A 16196-nucleotide genomic window follows, 5' to 3' on the forward strand; every position below is an offset into this window, starting at 1 on the left:
TTGGCGGCGATCGATCCATGGCTGCCTGATGACCACGTCTGAATGGCAACCGATTCCCGGCCACCTGATGACCACGCCTTGATGGCGACCACTCTTCGGCCGTCTTTCGCTCCTATTTCAGCGGCAACCGATCCATGGCTACCTGATGACCACGTCTCAATGGCAACCGATTCCCGGCCGCCTGATGGCCACGCCTCGATTGCGACAAATTCCTGGCCGCCCGATGACCACACCTTGGAGGCAACCGGTCCATGGCTGCCTCACGACCACGCCTCGGCAGCAACCGAGGATCACGCCTCAGCGACGACCTATCCACGGCCACCTCACGTCCATGTCTCAGCATCGATTGACCAGCGGCAGCCACTGGCTCGCAACCACGTTCTGGGTGGTCTTCATCTGGAGCCGTCACCTGATCCCGTCTGGTTCCTGAGCACGTCCACCCGAGTCGCCCCATGGGGACCCTGGTGCTTGGCGTCCTGGCCGACCTCCTGACCTGCTCAGCTGGACGCCTCGCTTTGGGTGGCCTGGATGGCCACCAGACATGGGGTGGAAGGGTTTTTACCTGTTCCCCTTTGCCCTTCAAATAAAGGACACAGAAGAAGTGGTAAACTGAAGTTGAAAGGTTAAGGGGTAGAATTGGGATTGGCCCTCAGTCTTCTAGGTCACTACACAAAATCCCCTACTGTTAGCTCAGTGTTTTACTCATCACTTCAGAAATCGGTGCGCTGATGGTCTGTCTCCAGTGGAACCACGGTGTCTCTATAAGGAGGTTTTCCACAATTAGGTTTTGTTTTTTTCCAGGACTCTCATCTTTCTCTCATTCTCTCACCTGTCTCTCTTTGCAATTGGCCTCCAACAAAAACTTCTCCGATGTTGCAGTCACCATACATGTTTTTTCATTTGCTTGTTTTTTCTTTTTGGTTTTGCTGCCTTCAACATCTTACACTTATCACGTCACTATACAATTAAACGAATATATAAATTTCATGGGGTAAATTGAGGCACTGCCTCAGCCAGAACCTTTATATGCTTCTTACGGAGACACTGCCTAAACCTACATTATTTAAAATCTTTTCATGGTTCAATAAATCTAAAATGGTAGTCTTGGGGTCAGCTGGTTGCTCAACTCACCTCATGGCTTGAATTTTTTTTATCTGTAAACCCGTACAGCTGTATCAATCAATATTGCAGCTCATATGTATCCCAAGTGATGTATAAAACAAATTTAAAACCATGCACTTTAGTCTCGACACAATCATCATGAATCTTATTATACAGTAAATGTAGAAACGGGTATTAATAGTAGTGTCTTTATATGGGAACAAAAGACAGTGTGACAACAATTTAGAAAGCTAAAACTTCAGTCCACGCTTCCATTTTTTGGTGAGGAAAATTGTGGCGCATCAAGCACACGAGGCTAAAACTACAGTGAAAGTTATATATTTTGTGACTTACATATATACAAATAGTCATGCTGTAAGGACTTGTAGAAGCTAAAACTTCAATAATCTCTTTGTGAGTTTTATACAAATAAATTGATATGGTGGCGTTTATACGAGGGAAAAATTGATGTGCACCAACTACTTATTAGGGTAAAATTTATACAGTGAAGAAAAAGTATTTGAACACCTGCTATATTGCAAATTCTCCCACTTAGAAATCATGGAGAGGTCTGAGATTTTCATCGTAGGTGCATGTCCACTGAGCGAGAGATAATCTAAAAAGAAAAATCCAGAATTCAATGTATGATTTTTTTTCACAATTTGTGTGGTACAGCTGCAAATAAGTATTTGAACACCTGAGAAAAAAAACAATGTTAATATTTGGTACAGAAGCAATTTGTTTGCAATTACAGAGGTCAAACATTTCCTGTAGTTGTTCATCAGGTTTACAGACACTGCAGGAGGGATTTGGCCCACTCCTCCACACAGATTTGCTCTCGATCAGACTGGTTTCTGGGCTGTCACTGAGAAACACGGAGTTTCAGCTCCCTCCAAAGATTTCTTGTGGGTTGAGGTCTGGAGACTGGCTAGGCCACGCCACAACCTTTATATGCTTCTTACGGAGCCACTCCTCTGTTTTCCTGGCTGTGTGTCATTGTCATGTTGAAAGACTCAGCCACGACCCAATTTCAATGCTCTGACTGAGGGAAAGAGGTTGTTCCCAAAAATCTCACAATACATGGCCGTGGTCATCAACTCCTTAATACAGTCCAGTCGTCCTGTCCCATGTTCAGAAAAACACCCACCCCCAAAGCATGATGCTACCACCCCCATGCTTCACAGTAAGGTGTTCTTGGGATGGACTCATCATTCATCTTCCTCCAAACACAGCTTGTGGAATTATGACCAAAAAGTTTTATTTTGGTCTCATGTGACCACAAAACCTTTGTATCATCCAAATGGTCATTGGCAAACTTAAGACGGGCCTTGACATGGGCTCGTTTAACCAATGGAACTTTCCGTGCCATGCATGATTTCAAACCATGACGTCTTAGTGTATTACCAACAGTCACCTTGGAAATGGTGGTTCCAGCTCTTTTCAGGTCATTGACCAAGTCCAGTCGTGTAGTCCTGGGCTGATTCCTCACCTTTCTAAGGATCAGAGACACCACAAGGTGATATTTTGAATGGGGCTCCACTCTGATTGAGATGGACCGTCATGTTAAGCTTCTTCCATTTTCTAATGATTGCTTCAACAGTGGACCTTTTTTCACCAAGCTGCTTGGCAATTTCTCAGTAGCCCTTTCCAGCTGTGTGGAGTCCAAGTTTGAGTCTTACTGATTGTATGGCGTGGACAGGTGTCTTTATGCAGGTAAACGACCTCACACAGGTGCATCTGATTCAAAGCAAAGCAAATTTATTTGTTTAGCGCACTTCATACGCAAGGTAACTCAATGTGCTTTACATGATAAAAGGCATTTAATAACAAAGAGACAAAACATTTACAACGGGATAAAAGCAATAAAAATGACAAACATTAAAAAAAAAAAGAGTTAAAACCACATACAGTGCAAGTAATATGATGTGGATAAATTCTAAAAAAGCATGAGGCAAAAGAAAGTTTTCAAACCGGATTTAAAAACATTCACACTTGGGCCTGACCTGACCTCTGTTGGCAACTTATTCCATTTGCGTGCAGCATCATAGCTAAATGCTGCTTCACCATGTATGTTTAGGACTCTGCCGTCCGCTATTTGACTTGAGCCAGTCTCAGAGCTCTACTGGGTTTGTATTCCGTAAGCATTTCTTTCGTATATTCAGGACCTAAATCCTTTAGTGATTTATAGACCAGTAGCAGAACTTTAAGATCTATTATAAAGCTGACTGGAAGCCAGTGCAAAGACTTTAGGATTGGAGTTATTTGCTCTGACCGCTTTGTTTTGGTCAAAACGTGAGCTGGAGCATTGTGAATGACCTCCACCTGTTTAATACTCTTTTTTTTTTTGGGGAGTCCAGTCAGAAGGCCATTACAGTAGTCAAGTCTACATTAGATAAAAGCATGATGAGCTCTTCCTGGTCTGCTTGACACATACAAGACTTCACTTTAAATACGTTCTTCAGATGGTAGAGGGAGGTTTTTGTGATTGATTTGATATGATTGTTGAAAGTCAGGTCGGAATCAATCAGAACACCAAGGTTTCAGACTTAGTCTTTGGTTTTTAAAGACAGAGAGTCATGTTATGATTTAGGTGAAGAAAATTTTGGCTCATCCAGTTATCTGATTTAGACAGTGGCACAATACCTCAATTCAACTGTAATCATTTGGAGGCACTGCTCAATATAACTGTGTGTCATCTGCATAGCTATGGTAGTCAAAATTAAAGTTTTGAAGAATTTGACCCAAGGGTAGCATATACAGGCTGAACAGGACAGGTCCAAGAACTGACCCTTCAGGGACCCCAGAGGTCATTGCCATTCACTGAGACTGAGCACCTCCAAGGGTCCCAAAGTAGCTCCTTTCCTCCAAGTAGGACCTAAACCATTTAAGAACCGCTCAATTTAGTCCTACCCACGTTTCCAACCTGTTTAGCAGTATATTGTGATCCATCGTATCAAAATCTGCGCAACCGAGTGAAGTGTCCGGGGCTATATTACCCTATTGTTTGGAGCCATATTTCGATGACATGCAGATCACGGCCAAACCAGCTCCTCGCCCTATCCACCTCATGCGGCGGTGATAAATCCCCACTTCCGTGGCGGACATAGGCTACCGCAGCGACGAGCCACCCCGGCGACGAGCTACCCCAACCGACAAGGCCGGGGCAGGCTCGGCCTTGTCGACAAGGGCGGTAGCGATTCACAAGGCCTGCGGAGGCCATCCTTCAGCGGTTGCTGCATTGAAGCCTTCCCATGCGCACATCGACACATTTAGCAACCCTGATTTATGGATTACGCCACCCCCCCCCAACTTTTGCTTTTTTTAAGTAGCTGTATACACACCTACCTGTCATTTGGAACCCACGAAGCTCTCGTCCTTTGCACCCGTGCAATCCATTTTTTCATGATGAACCGGGTCTCTTGCAAACTTATGAAGCGTAAATCCATCCTCTCGAGTGTCAAAGAAATGTTTAGCAATGCAACGAGCCAGCATTTTGGCTAACACAAGGGAACAACCTTCCCAGAGGTAAAACTAATAGAAACAAACGAGTCCACTTGAGGGCGGTCCCACCATGTACGTCATTTCCTGCTTCTCAAAAACAAATCCCTCGAGAGGATTTTCATGGCGGGAGTTACAAAAAGCTGTGTACGTCAAAATCACATTTTGTGGTGAAAAAAAAAACGCATGAGTCCATGTCAGCTGCCGTTTTTTTCATTAATAACATACTAAAAATCATGTATTTCATGACAGTGGCACTTTAAGAGTTTTGGGAAAATCGCCAGGCTGAAGTGAGCAATTGATTATTTACTGCAAATCAGGGCGCAATCACTTCACAATAGTTTTGAAAAAGTCAGATGGTATTGAGTTGAGACAGTTCATTGATTGTTTCAACAGCTAAACAGTTTTCGCTTCAGTTTTTTGGTCAACTGCATCATATTCTGACAAATCAATAGAGTTTTCTCTGGGTGGCTTCAGATGTGAGATCATTCTACGTTTTTGCTGATTTGTGCTAACATTTGACCTGATGGAATTGTATTTTGTCACTAAAATAATGGTCAAACTCATTATATTTGTCCGCTGTTACGAGTTCTGGATCTATCTGATTTGGGGGATGGGGAGATTGTTAGCCTGTCAACCACAGCATATAGAGCGTGAGTATTGTTGAGGTTCTTACTGATGATTTCAGAAAAGTGTTGTCTAGCTCTAACTAACTGTTGGTTAAAATTACAAAGACACTGACAGATTCAGGATAACAGGGAGTGGAGGTGGACTTTTAAAGGTGGACTAACAGGTTTTTGAGGGTTAGACAGGTGTTGAAATACTTATTTGCACCTGTTTAACACAAATAAAGTGTTAAAAAAATCATACACTGTGATTTCTGGATTTTTCTTTTTAGATGATCTGTCTCACAGTGGACATGCATCTAAGCAACGACCCATTAAGACTGTGCCCTCATCGGTAAAATAAGCAAACAGCAAGCAGAGTCCAAAAGCATCGTGTGGATAAGCTAACAAGTAAACATTTAAACAAATTGAATGTTAAGGTTTAGCTTATCGTTGTCTTACAAAGGTCGCTATAAGTCCTAAGAGTGAAGTTTCCCTTTTGTGTGGACACAATAACAAGCAAGTTATTTGTGATTTCATCGCATTAGTTATTATTTAGCCGAAGGTAATTTTTGATGCTGCAAAGGTAACAAGGTGGTGTAATTAATTGCAAGTAAAAACAAGTTAATTTGTGCTCCAAGAAACATTTTTTTCTGACGTATTTAGACATTGAAATTTGTTGGTAAAACATAAGGTTAAAGAGGTTGATTTATTAATAATTACCATTTCAGTTTTGAAGTATGAAGTAATCTTTATGCTAAAGCAAGTTAACTCTTGATAATGCTGAAGTTATAGAAGTACACCAGTCATATCAAGATCTTAATGATGCCAAATTAAGGCTGCTGCTCAAGAGGAACTAAGAAGAAGTCAGAGAGCTAGAACACTAACTGATAAAGGATAAAAGAACTCCAAGAAAGCAAAGGCTTTTGTTTGATTGGAGGGGGAAACCTTATAAAGAGGTGCAAAATATTGCAACATAGGGTGTTGAGCTAAAATGATTGCAAATGCCTTAAAATGGAGAGCAAAACCAGAGACACATGGCAGAAAATTGGAGACAATCATCAAAACGGATCACAGAATGACCAGAATGGCAAAGCCTCAACCAATGATGAGCTCATCAGCAGAAGAGGGTACAATTTGCCAAAGAACACATCAACGCTCCCCCCTGAACCCCAGACTGGTGGCCATCTAGGCCACCAAACACGAGGCGTCCGGGTGGACAGGTCAGGAGGACGACCCGGACGCCAAGCACCGGGGTCCCCACGGGGCGATTCGGGCGGACGACCTCTGTGAGGAACCAAACGATAAAGCAGGCACCAGAACGAGGCCGGCCACTGCTCCGGACGAGAACCTCCCACGCCGTAGTTGCCAGACAACCAGGGATTGGTTGCCACCGAGGCTTGGTCAGTAGGCAGCCGTGGATTGGTCACCAATGAGGCCAAGTCATGAAGAGGCTGGGAGCCATCTGGAGCGAATAGGATGATGAAGAGAAGGACCAGAGCCATGACCGCCACCATTACCATCCCGAAGTCTCTCCAGCTCCGAGGTGGCTCATCAGAACTTCCCAGCTCTTGTCGGACAGCAACGTGAGAAGGCGGCGACGCCATCGCCCCCTCCTGGACAGCAACGTGAGAAGGCGGCGACGCCATCGCCCCCTCCTGGACAGCAACGTGAGAAGGCGGCGACGCCATCGCCCCCTCCTGGACAGCAACGTGAGAAGGCGGCGACGCCATCGCCCCCTCCTGGACAGCAACGTGAGAAGGCGGCGACGCCATCGCCCTCTCCTGGACAGCAACGTGAGAAGGCGGCGACCCCATCGCCACCTCCTGGACAGCAACGTGAGAAGGGGGCGACCCCATCGCCTTCGCCACCTCCTGGACAGCAACGTGAGGCGGCATCGGGTCGGTGCCCACTGTCACGTGAGCTTGCAGTGCATCTGTTGAAACAGCAACGTGGGCGTGGCGAGGTGGCGAATCTGTTTCCAGGGCAACGTGAACGAGAGTCGGCAGAGAGTCAGTCGATACTGACACGTGGGCGTGTCTCGGGAGCGGGTCAGTTCCGACTGCCGCGTGAACTCTGCTCGGAACAGCCAAAACCTCGACGTGGGAATGGCGAGGAGGCGGGTCAGTTTCCACAGCTACGTGCGCTTGGCGAGGTGGAGAGTCCGTACCCACTGCGACGTGCACTTGAGGTGGCGAGTTCGTTCCCACTGCGACGTGCACTTGAGGTGGCGAGTCCGTTCCCACTGCGACGTGCACTTGGCAAGGGGGCGGGTTGGTTTCCACAGCCACGTGCGCTTGGCGAGGTGGCGAGTCCGTTCCCACTCCGGCGTGCACTTGGCAAGGGGGCGGGTCGGTTTCCACGGCAACATGAACCTGAGCAGGCGGAGAGTCAGTCGAAACTGACACGTGGGCGTGTCTCGGGAGCGGGTCAGTTCCAACTGCCACGTGAACCTGCATCAGCAGCGAGTCCGTCGCCGTTGCGACGTCAGAGTAGCTTGGCTGGTTCGCCAATCCTTGCCGGACCTGGGCCGTGAGAGCCGCCAATTCCGCGCTCTGCCTCTCTATCTGCGCCCGCATTTCGCGCCAGAACGCCTCGTGGTTTGGCGGCTCCTCCTCCCTCTGGGCTGGAAGCTTCGCCACCAGCTGCGGGTCTGCCGGTCTCACCGTTGCCGGCGAGGAGTGGGAGGACGGTGTCTTCGTTGCCGCGCAGCGAGAGACACCAGGGAGCGCCCGGCCGGGGCGTCTCCTCTGGCCGCCACGCGTAGATGGCCAAGCGGGTTCCCTCGTACCGATAGATGTACTTGGATCTACAGGGCGAAGTCGCTCGGGTGCTGGAAACGCGGGGAGGCGGAGCAAACTGACTGGGATGAAAACCCGGGCAAAGAGATTCAAAATCAAAGTCGTCGGAGTCGTACTCAGGCAGCCGGTCATACAAATCGCGGTCCTCCTCATATTCCGAAAAGTCAGAGTCCAGAAGAATATGAGGAGCCGGACGGGTCGTGTTCGGGACGTATTCATACCTCGCTGGCGGAGTGTAAGACACGGGAGCGGAGGACATCAGGGAGCCTCCCCGGATTGGACAGGCTTGGTCCTCCGGCAGACGGTCTACCTTGCGTCGGTCCCGGCGACGCCAGGTCTTTCCTGCTGGGTCCTGTATTGGCCAGTTCGTTCTGTCACGTCCCATCGGAAACGAGAGTAGGACCCAAATGCAGGAACTCGGAAGACGCAAGGTAGTTCAAGAAGAGACACGTTTATTATATGGAGAGGTAGGGGATCGAGCAGGCTGTCCGGTGCAGCAGCGGTAGTTCGGACGTCGGGCGAAGAGAGCAGATGAGCGGACAGGCAGGAGTCGGTACACGGGAGAACAATCAACGCAGGCAGAAGTATCGAAGGAGTCAAGCTTACGGGGTTGGTCGGAGAACGGACGAAGGTCGGTACACACAGGTTCAATCAGGGATACCGGAGCACACGAATGGGACATGAAGATCATACGAACTGGCGCCGGCCAGTTGTCATCGCAGTCATATAAATCCATAGCATAATCAGGCTGCATGAGGCGCAGGTGTGCACCTTCCAATCAGCGCAACCGCGGACACCCGCCCAGCCCAGGCTGGAGCGGCAGGATCATGACAGTCATGTACTTGACTGTGTTCTTTATTATTACAATAACACTTTTCTCTATTGATTTAGTAACGTGTTGACTAATATTTATGAAGGGGTTTGAGTAGTCTTTGAGAGCATTTGAGTAGTATTTATGAGAACATTTCATTAGTTTGTGTGAAATAATTTTAATATTTCAGTGTGAGATCAATCCTAAATATCCCTCACAGCCCCTCGTACCTTTGCACAGCAGGCCTATTGTCACACAGCCAGTTTTCTGAGATTCGTAGGCGTGTAACAACCAAGAAGTGGGCAGGTACTTCACTAATTTGTAACTTACTATGTCACAAACTGACCTGGGGATTTTTCAAGCCTTATCCTGTTTATTGGCTTTTATACTGTATTCAGTTGACGAAACACATAGATGTCAAACTTAAACCAGGTGACAGTCAAATTTATTCTGACAAGTTATGCATAAAACAGTAGAGGAGGAGGGATTGGGTGAATGTTGATTTGAAGGGGACCTTAAAACAGCAAATGAAAGAAATCTGGAGTATATCAGTTCACCTTGTAAATCAACAATCAATAGTAAAACAGTACTGTAACCTATGTAAAACACATTCATGCATTTGTACCCACCAATCAGTTGTAAAGAGTATTTAAAGTATGTTAACATGTTACAGTTTATGTCCAGCAAGGCCAAACTCAATGTGGCGACCTTTTCATGACAAAACAAAATGTGACATGTTGGTTGAACAAGCACAACTGAATCATTTATGACCAGCCTGTAACCAAGATACATGCTTCATGAACAGTATAAACAGCTCCCCCCCCAAAAAAAATACATATTAAAGGTGCATTACAACCAGCAACATAAAAAAAAAGTACAAATCAGTTTTTGTAAATGGATGCTTGCGACTTCCTTTTCTTGCTGCTTTTAAATACTGGAGAGTTAAGGAACATGGAGTCTGTGAATTTTTCACCACGCCGCATTTTGCTGCTGAAAAAACAAAAGTGAGTGCAGTGTTCTCTAGCCATATGAATCACCTTTTGCAGATTAAAAAAGTATATACATACACACACACATATATACATATATATATATATATATATATATATATATATGTGTGTGTATGTATATATATATATATATATATATATATATATATATTCATATTGCACATGATTTGGAATATATTTGGAGTGTATGGTGTACTTTGCTCGTGGTAAGAAAAATGATTCAAAGCCAAAAATGAAAACAAAAACAAAAAAATCATTAAAACACATTACGATTAATAAAGGGTCATCTCCAACCTTTGTTCAAAGTCTGAAATATTCAGAGGCCCTTTCACTGCTCAGGGGCTAATATTTTGGAACTATATATATATATATATATATATATATATATATATAGTGCAGAAAGTAAGTATTTTAACACCCTGCTGTATTGCAAGTTCTCCCACTTAGAAATCATAGAGGGGTCTGAAATTTTCATCATAGGTGCATGTCCACTGTGAGAATCTAAAAAGAAAAATCCAGAAATCACAATGTATGATTTTTTTTAACTATTTACTTGTGTGATACAGCTGAAAATAAGTATTTTAACACGTGTCTATCAGCAAGAAGTCCGCTTTTAAAAGTCGACCTCCACTTCATGTATTTTCTTGAATTAGATCTACTTGTGTGAGGTCGTTAGCTGGATAAAGACACCTGTTCACCCCATACAATCAGTAAGATTCAAACTTGTAACATGGCCAAGACCAAAGAGCTGTCCAAAGACACCAGAGACAAAATTGTAGAACTCTGCATGGCTGGAAAGGGCTACGGAGAAATTTCCAAGCAGCTTGGTGAAAAAAGGTCCATTGTTGGAAGAAGCTAAACATCATGGTCAATCTCAACAGGAGTGGAGCCCCATGCAAAATATCGCCTCGTGGGGTCTCAACGTTCCTTAGAGAGGTGAGGAATTAGCACAGGACTACACAACGGGACTTGGTCAATGACCTGAAAAGAGCTTGGACCACCGTTTCCAATTTGACTGTTGGTAATACACTAAGACGTCATGGCTTGAAATCATGCATGGCACGGAAAGTTCCCCTGATTAAACGAGCCCATGTCAAGGCCCATCTTAAGTTTGCCAATGACCAATTGGATGATACATACCATTTGGATGAAGGAGAACGTTTTGCGGTCAGATGAGAGCAAAAAAGAACTTTCTGGTCATAATTCCACTCACTGTGTTTGGAGGAAGACGAATGATGAGTTCCATCCTAAGAACACCATCCCTAGCCTCATCATCAACTCATTTGAAATTGATCATAAACTCACCTGGAGAAGATTCAGGGGCAATTAATACAGTCTCCTCTATCACTTGTTGCCCCCTCGAGATTTGTTCTTTGGGACTACAATTTAAAGAGCCTGGCTCTGTGTCTGCAACAGAGACATTCAACCATGGTGGCATTTCATCAGTGATTATGTCATACAAATTTTGACAAGCTGCTTCCTCTTCATCTGAACTACTATCCATCTCATTCGATATAGTCATGTTTATAGGGGTCAAGGCTGGTATTTCCGCCTGTGTAATGACGAAAACTTTGCTCAAACTTCTCGAGCTGTTGTCCGGTGAAGGCAGTTTGGATGTCCTTGTGTAACATCTAGAATTACGATTCACCCTTGATTTTGACATAAATGTTTCATCTGTATGGTGCACATTACCAGGATCAGCCAAGAATGCAAACTCATCACAGAAAAGGGAGGCAGTGGGATCCGTAAGATAAGTCACTTCATCAACAGGAGAAACGGCATTGCCATGTGAGCTTTTGCTCTGATTCATAGCATGATCAGCAGATTCACTATTGTGTTGCACTTTCTTCCTGCTGGATCTGCCTGAGACCTCTTGCCTTGCTTTTTTAGGTTTCTGAAACTGATACCCTTCAACCGAGAATTCCTTCAGCTGTGGTATATCATCTGTGTTATTACAATTTATTGGAAGGATGCCTGGATCCTTACTGGCCACCCGAGGACGCTTGCAGGAGATTGGTATTGCTGCGACAGAACCTCTAACTCTGGTCACCCAATGTTTAGACGATTCTTCTACTTCCCGGATTGAGTCCTTATCTTTCGACAACAGTTCTAGTTCTTCTCTAATCTGTGTTGCTTGAGCCACAGATATAACAAATGTCCCTCCATGCCTTGATCCGCGATATCTTCCAGTTTCCACAGATGTCTCAGTGTTTATCCGTGTTTCATTTCCACCTGTGACGGAACTGTTTGTTTCCTCTGACTCAGCAAAATTGGCTGTAACCTCATTGTGGTCCACTATGGATCTTCCACTCTCTTGGGCAAAATGTGAAAGCAGTGACTTCATACTGGTCCTAAAAGGTCCATTCCTGAACGTGATGTTTGATGTTTTTTCCGAGGAATCATTCACTCATTGGATTTGAAGGAAAAAGTGTCATTACCCATGAGATAATCATTCAAGGTAGGACTGACAGAATCGCCAAAATCCCCCTTTGACATGATAGTCTTTACCTTTTCATGGGTGCTCACTTTGGGTTTAATTATTTTGGGTATATGTGAAAGGATGTTACTTCCACAGTCAGTTTTGGGATTGTTAAAACCCACTGATGCCTGATCTGTATTGGACATAGTGTTACCAGCTTTTGGCTCTGTCTCTCGAACACCAGAGTCTGCCTTGTCAATCACTTGTGAACTGTCTGCAAGACCTGACACAACATTAAATCCAATTTTTTTCTTGTGCTTCGGTTTCTGTACCATTTTTTCCTCTGCGCAATTATGACTGATAATTTCAGAAGCATTACATTGAGTCATCGCCATGGTTGTGTTGAGGATCATTGTGTTCTCTGGGACAGCAACTACAAACTCACGAGCAGGGTTGACTTCAAAAGAGGGAGCTGGTGTTTCAACTGCACTGGGAGCTAAAAATGTTTTGCTGCTCCTTTCAAAACGGCAAAGAGTCGATGTAGCAGCTGGACTGATGGAACCTGGCTGAGACTTCTTCCCTTAACCTATTGCACTGTAGGGGCAACTCCATCTCGAACGGTTGATGGTGTGAATGCTCTCTCTTATTGTCTGTGATTTCTGTTGAGTTGTGGAATGTAGAACAAATCAATATTTTTTAGCGACAGCACAAAGTATCTTGAAGTAAATGCTTTAAAAAAAGACAAAAGTGGTGGGACATTCTACCTACAGTTAAAGAAAAAATATTGTGTGCATAAATTTCCAAGAACTTTCAACTTATTGTACTTGAACCATGCATAGTGTGTAATTGAGAAAACTTGGACTTGTGAATGGGGACGTCGCCTCTGCGAAAATCAAGGTACCACTAATCAACACTTTAAGGAGGACTTTGTCGAAATAGGAATGGGAGCACACAAAGGTTAGTAGTTGAGGATTCAATGTTTCTTTTAATGCCAATATTATCCATAGATTTCACTTAGAAACATCTCTAAATTAGAAAAGTATTATCGAAATTCCTCTCTCACTCAGACATTCCAATGACCCCGGCTGGAAAACTGACAGCCAATCAGCATTTTCCATGCCTGCCGTGCTTCTTGTTCTGGCCTCCCATTGCTCGTGGATACATTTCACCGAACAGAGAATGTCCACTATCTGGCATTTTGTGGCCGATTTTAATGAAAAATAATTACAAACAAACAAAACAAAAACAACATTGTACAGTGAAGAAAATAAGTATTTGAACACTCTGCTATATTGCAAGTTCTCCCACTTAGAAATCATGGAGGGGTCTGAAAATTTCATCGTAGGTGCATGTCCACTATGAGAGCGATAATCTAAAAAGAAAAATCCAGAAACCACAATGTATAATTTTTTTAACCATTTGTGTGATACAGCAAGTATTTGAACACCTGTCTATCAGCTACAATTCTGACCCTCAAAGACCTGCTAGTCCACCTTTAAAAGTCCACCTCCACTCCATGTATTATCCTGTATCAGATGCACCTGTGTTAGGTCGTTAGCTGCATAAAGACACCTATCCACCCCATACAATCAGTAAGACTCAACTTGAAACATGACCAACACCAAAGAGGTATCCAAAGACACCAGAGACAAAATTGTACAACTCCACATGGCTGGAAAGGGCTATGGAGAAATTCCCAAGCAGCTTGGTGAAAAAAGGTCCACAGTTGGAGCAATCATTAGAAAATTTAAGAAAGTAACTATGACGGCCAATCTCAATCGGAGTGGAGCCCCATGTAAGATATCACCTCGTGGGTTCTCAATGATCCCTAGAAAGGTGAGGAATCAACCCAGTACTACACGACAGTACTTGGTCAATGACCTGAAAAGAGCTGGGACCACCATTTCCAAGGTAACTGTGTTGGTAATATACTAAGACGTCATTGTTTGAAATCATCCATGGCACGGAAGGTTCCCTGCTTAAACCAGCACGTCAAAGCCCATCTTAAATTTACCAATGACCATTTGGATGATACAGAGGAGTCATGGGAGAAGGTTTTGTGGTCAGATGAGACCAAAATGGAAGTTTCTGGTCATAATTCCACTAACCGTGTTTGGACGAATACGAATGATGAGTTCCATCCCAAGAACACCATCCCTACTGTGAAGCATGCGGGTGGTAGCATCATGCTTTGGGGATGTTTTTCTGCACATGGGACAAGACGACTGCATTGTATAAAGGAGAGGATGACCGCGGCCATGTATTGTGAGATTTTAGGGAACAACCTCTTTCCTTCAGTCAGAGCATTGAAGATGGGTCGTGGTTGGGTCTTTCAACATGACAATGACCCGAAGCACGCAGCCAGAAAAACTGGTCATAATTCAACTAACCGTGTTTGGAGGAAGACGAACGTTGAATTCCATCCCAAGAACACCATCCTGTACTGTGATGCATGGGGTTAGGGTTAGGCTTTGGGGGTGTTTTTCTGCCCATGGGACAGATCGACTGCACTGTATCAAGGAGAGGATGATCACGGTCATGTACAGTGAGATTTTGGGGAACAACCTCTTTCCCTCAGTCAGAGCATTGAAGATGGGTCATGGCTGGGTCTTTCAACATGACAATGACCCATAGCACGCAGCCAGAAAAATTAAGGAATGGCTCCGTAAGAAGCATATCAAGGTTCTGGCATGGCCTAGCCAGTCTCCAGACCGAAACCCAAAAGAAAATCTTTGGAGGGAGCTGAAACTCCGTGTTTCTCAGTGACACCCCAGAAACCTGTCTAATCTAGAGAAGCGGAGGAGTGCGCCAAAATCCCTCCTGCACTATGTTCAAACCTGGTGAACAACTACAGGAAACGTTTGACCTCTGTAATTGCAAACAAAGGCTACTGTACCAAATAATAACATTGGTTTCCTCACGTGTTCAAATACTTATTTGCAGCTGTACCACACAAATTATGAAAAAAAAAAAAAAAAAAAAATCATACATTGTGATTTCTGGATTTTTCTTTTTAGATTATCTCTCTCACAGGGGAAATGCACCTACGATGAAAATTTCAGACCCCTCCATGATTTGTAAGTGGGAGAACTTGCAATATAGCAGGGTGTTCAAATACTTATTTCCTTCACTTGTATATATAAGTTGTATGTTTTCCAACTTTGTGGGAAACGTCCTCCCTTTGAAACCTCCGGAGGATCTGGTACCAAACCTGCATTTCGGTCAAAATTTTAAGAGATGAGTGAGATGAGATAGTAGTCGCAATTTGATAATATTTGCCAAATAAGACAGACTGTCAAAATGCTGAGTCTGGTTGGAACAACGTCATCAACCTTAGTACACCTTAGCAAGAATTTTGAAAATCACATGATAGGTTCTAGAGAAACAAGAACTTTTTTTGTGTCAGGAAAAAAAAGGTCTTTTCGTCAAACATTTTTGTGTGATACCACCTACAGAAAACCTGGTCAAAAAAACTCCTCCGAATTAGAATAATCCAGTAAAAAGTATTTCTCAACATATCTCTGAGTGTCTCATTTCGTCTGCTACTTCGGAACCCTATCTCCAATTGAAGACAAGAGTGCAACTTAGATCTCTCCTATGCATCTCTCCTACGCAAAGCAAAAACCATTAACCAGCAACACCTAGAAACACCACAGGCTTCTCTGAGCCCGAGCTCATCTAAGATACACCAATGAGAAGTGGAAAAGTGTTCCGTGCGCTGACAAGTCCACATTTCAAATTGTTTTGGGAAATTGTGGCCTTTGTGTCCTTTAAAAGTCCACCTCCACTCCATGGATTATCCTGAATCAGATGCACCTGTGTGAGGTCGTTAGCTGCATAAAGACACCAGTCCACCCCATATACTCAGTAAGACTCAAACTTGTAACATGGCCAAGACCAAAGAGCAGTTCAAAGACACAGACAAAATTGTACAACTCCACACGGCTGGGA

At 44.3% G+C, this 16196-nt stretch overlaps 2 protein-coding genes across 23 annotated transcripts in view; both read right to left on the reverse strand.

Annotated features, from left to right (window-relative positions):
- The window catches only part of LOC133511716 (gamma-crystallin M2-like), a 47773-nt gene that overhangs the window by 12923 nt on the left and 18654 nt on the right, over positions 1-16196 (reverse strand). The gene's annotated exons all lie outside the window — the stretch shown is intronic.
- LOC133512315 (uncharacterized) lies at positions 10357-13523 on the reverse strand. Its single transcript, XM_061841822.1, has 2 exons — positions 11132-13523; positions 10357-11038 (listed from the first exon to the last, which is right to left on the reverse strand). The coding sequence occupies exons 1-2, from the start codon at positions 12168-12170 to the stop codon at positions 10995-10997; spliced, it is 1083 nt and encodes a 360-aa protein (XP_061697806.1). The 5' UTR covers positions 12171-13523; the 3' UTR covers positions 10357-10994.

Source organism: Syngnathoides biaculeatus, chromosome 14 (genome assembly GCF_019802595.1).
Source record: "Syngnathoides biaculeatus isolate LvHL_M chromosome 14, ASM1980259v1, whole genome shotgun sequence".
Taxonomy (NCBI): domain Eukaryota; kingdom Metazoa; phylum Chordata; class Actinopteri; order Syngnathiformes; family Syngnathidae; genus Syngnathoides; species Syngnathoides biaculeatus.

Coding starts and splice junctions, on each gene's coding strand:
- LOC133512315 (XM_061841822.1), bottom strand. CDS start 12,170: ATGAAGTCACTGCTTTCACATTTTGCCCAAGAGAGTGGAAGATCCATA. Junction 11,039..11,131: donor TGCCCCTGAATCTTCTCCAG/GTGAGTTTATGA, acceptor CTCCAAACACAG/TGAGTGGAATTATGACCAGA.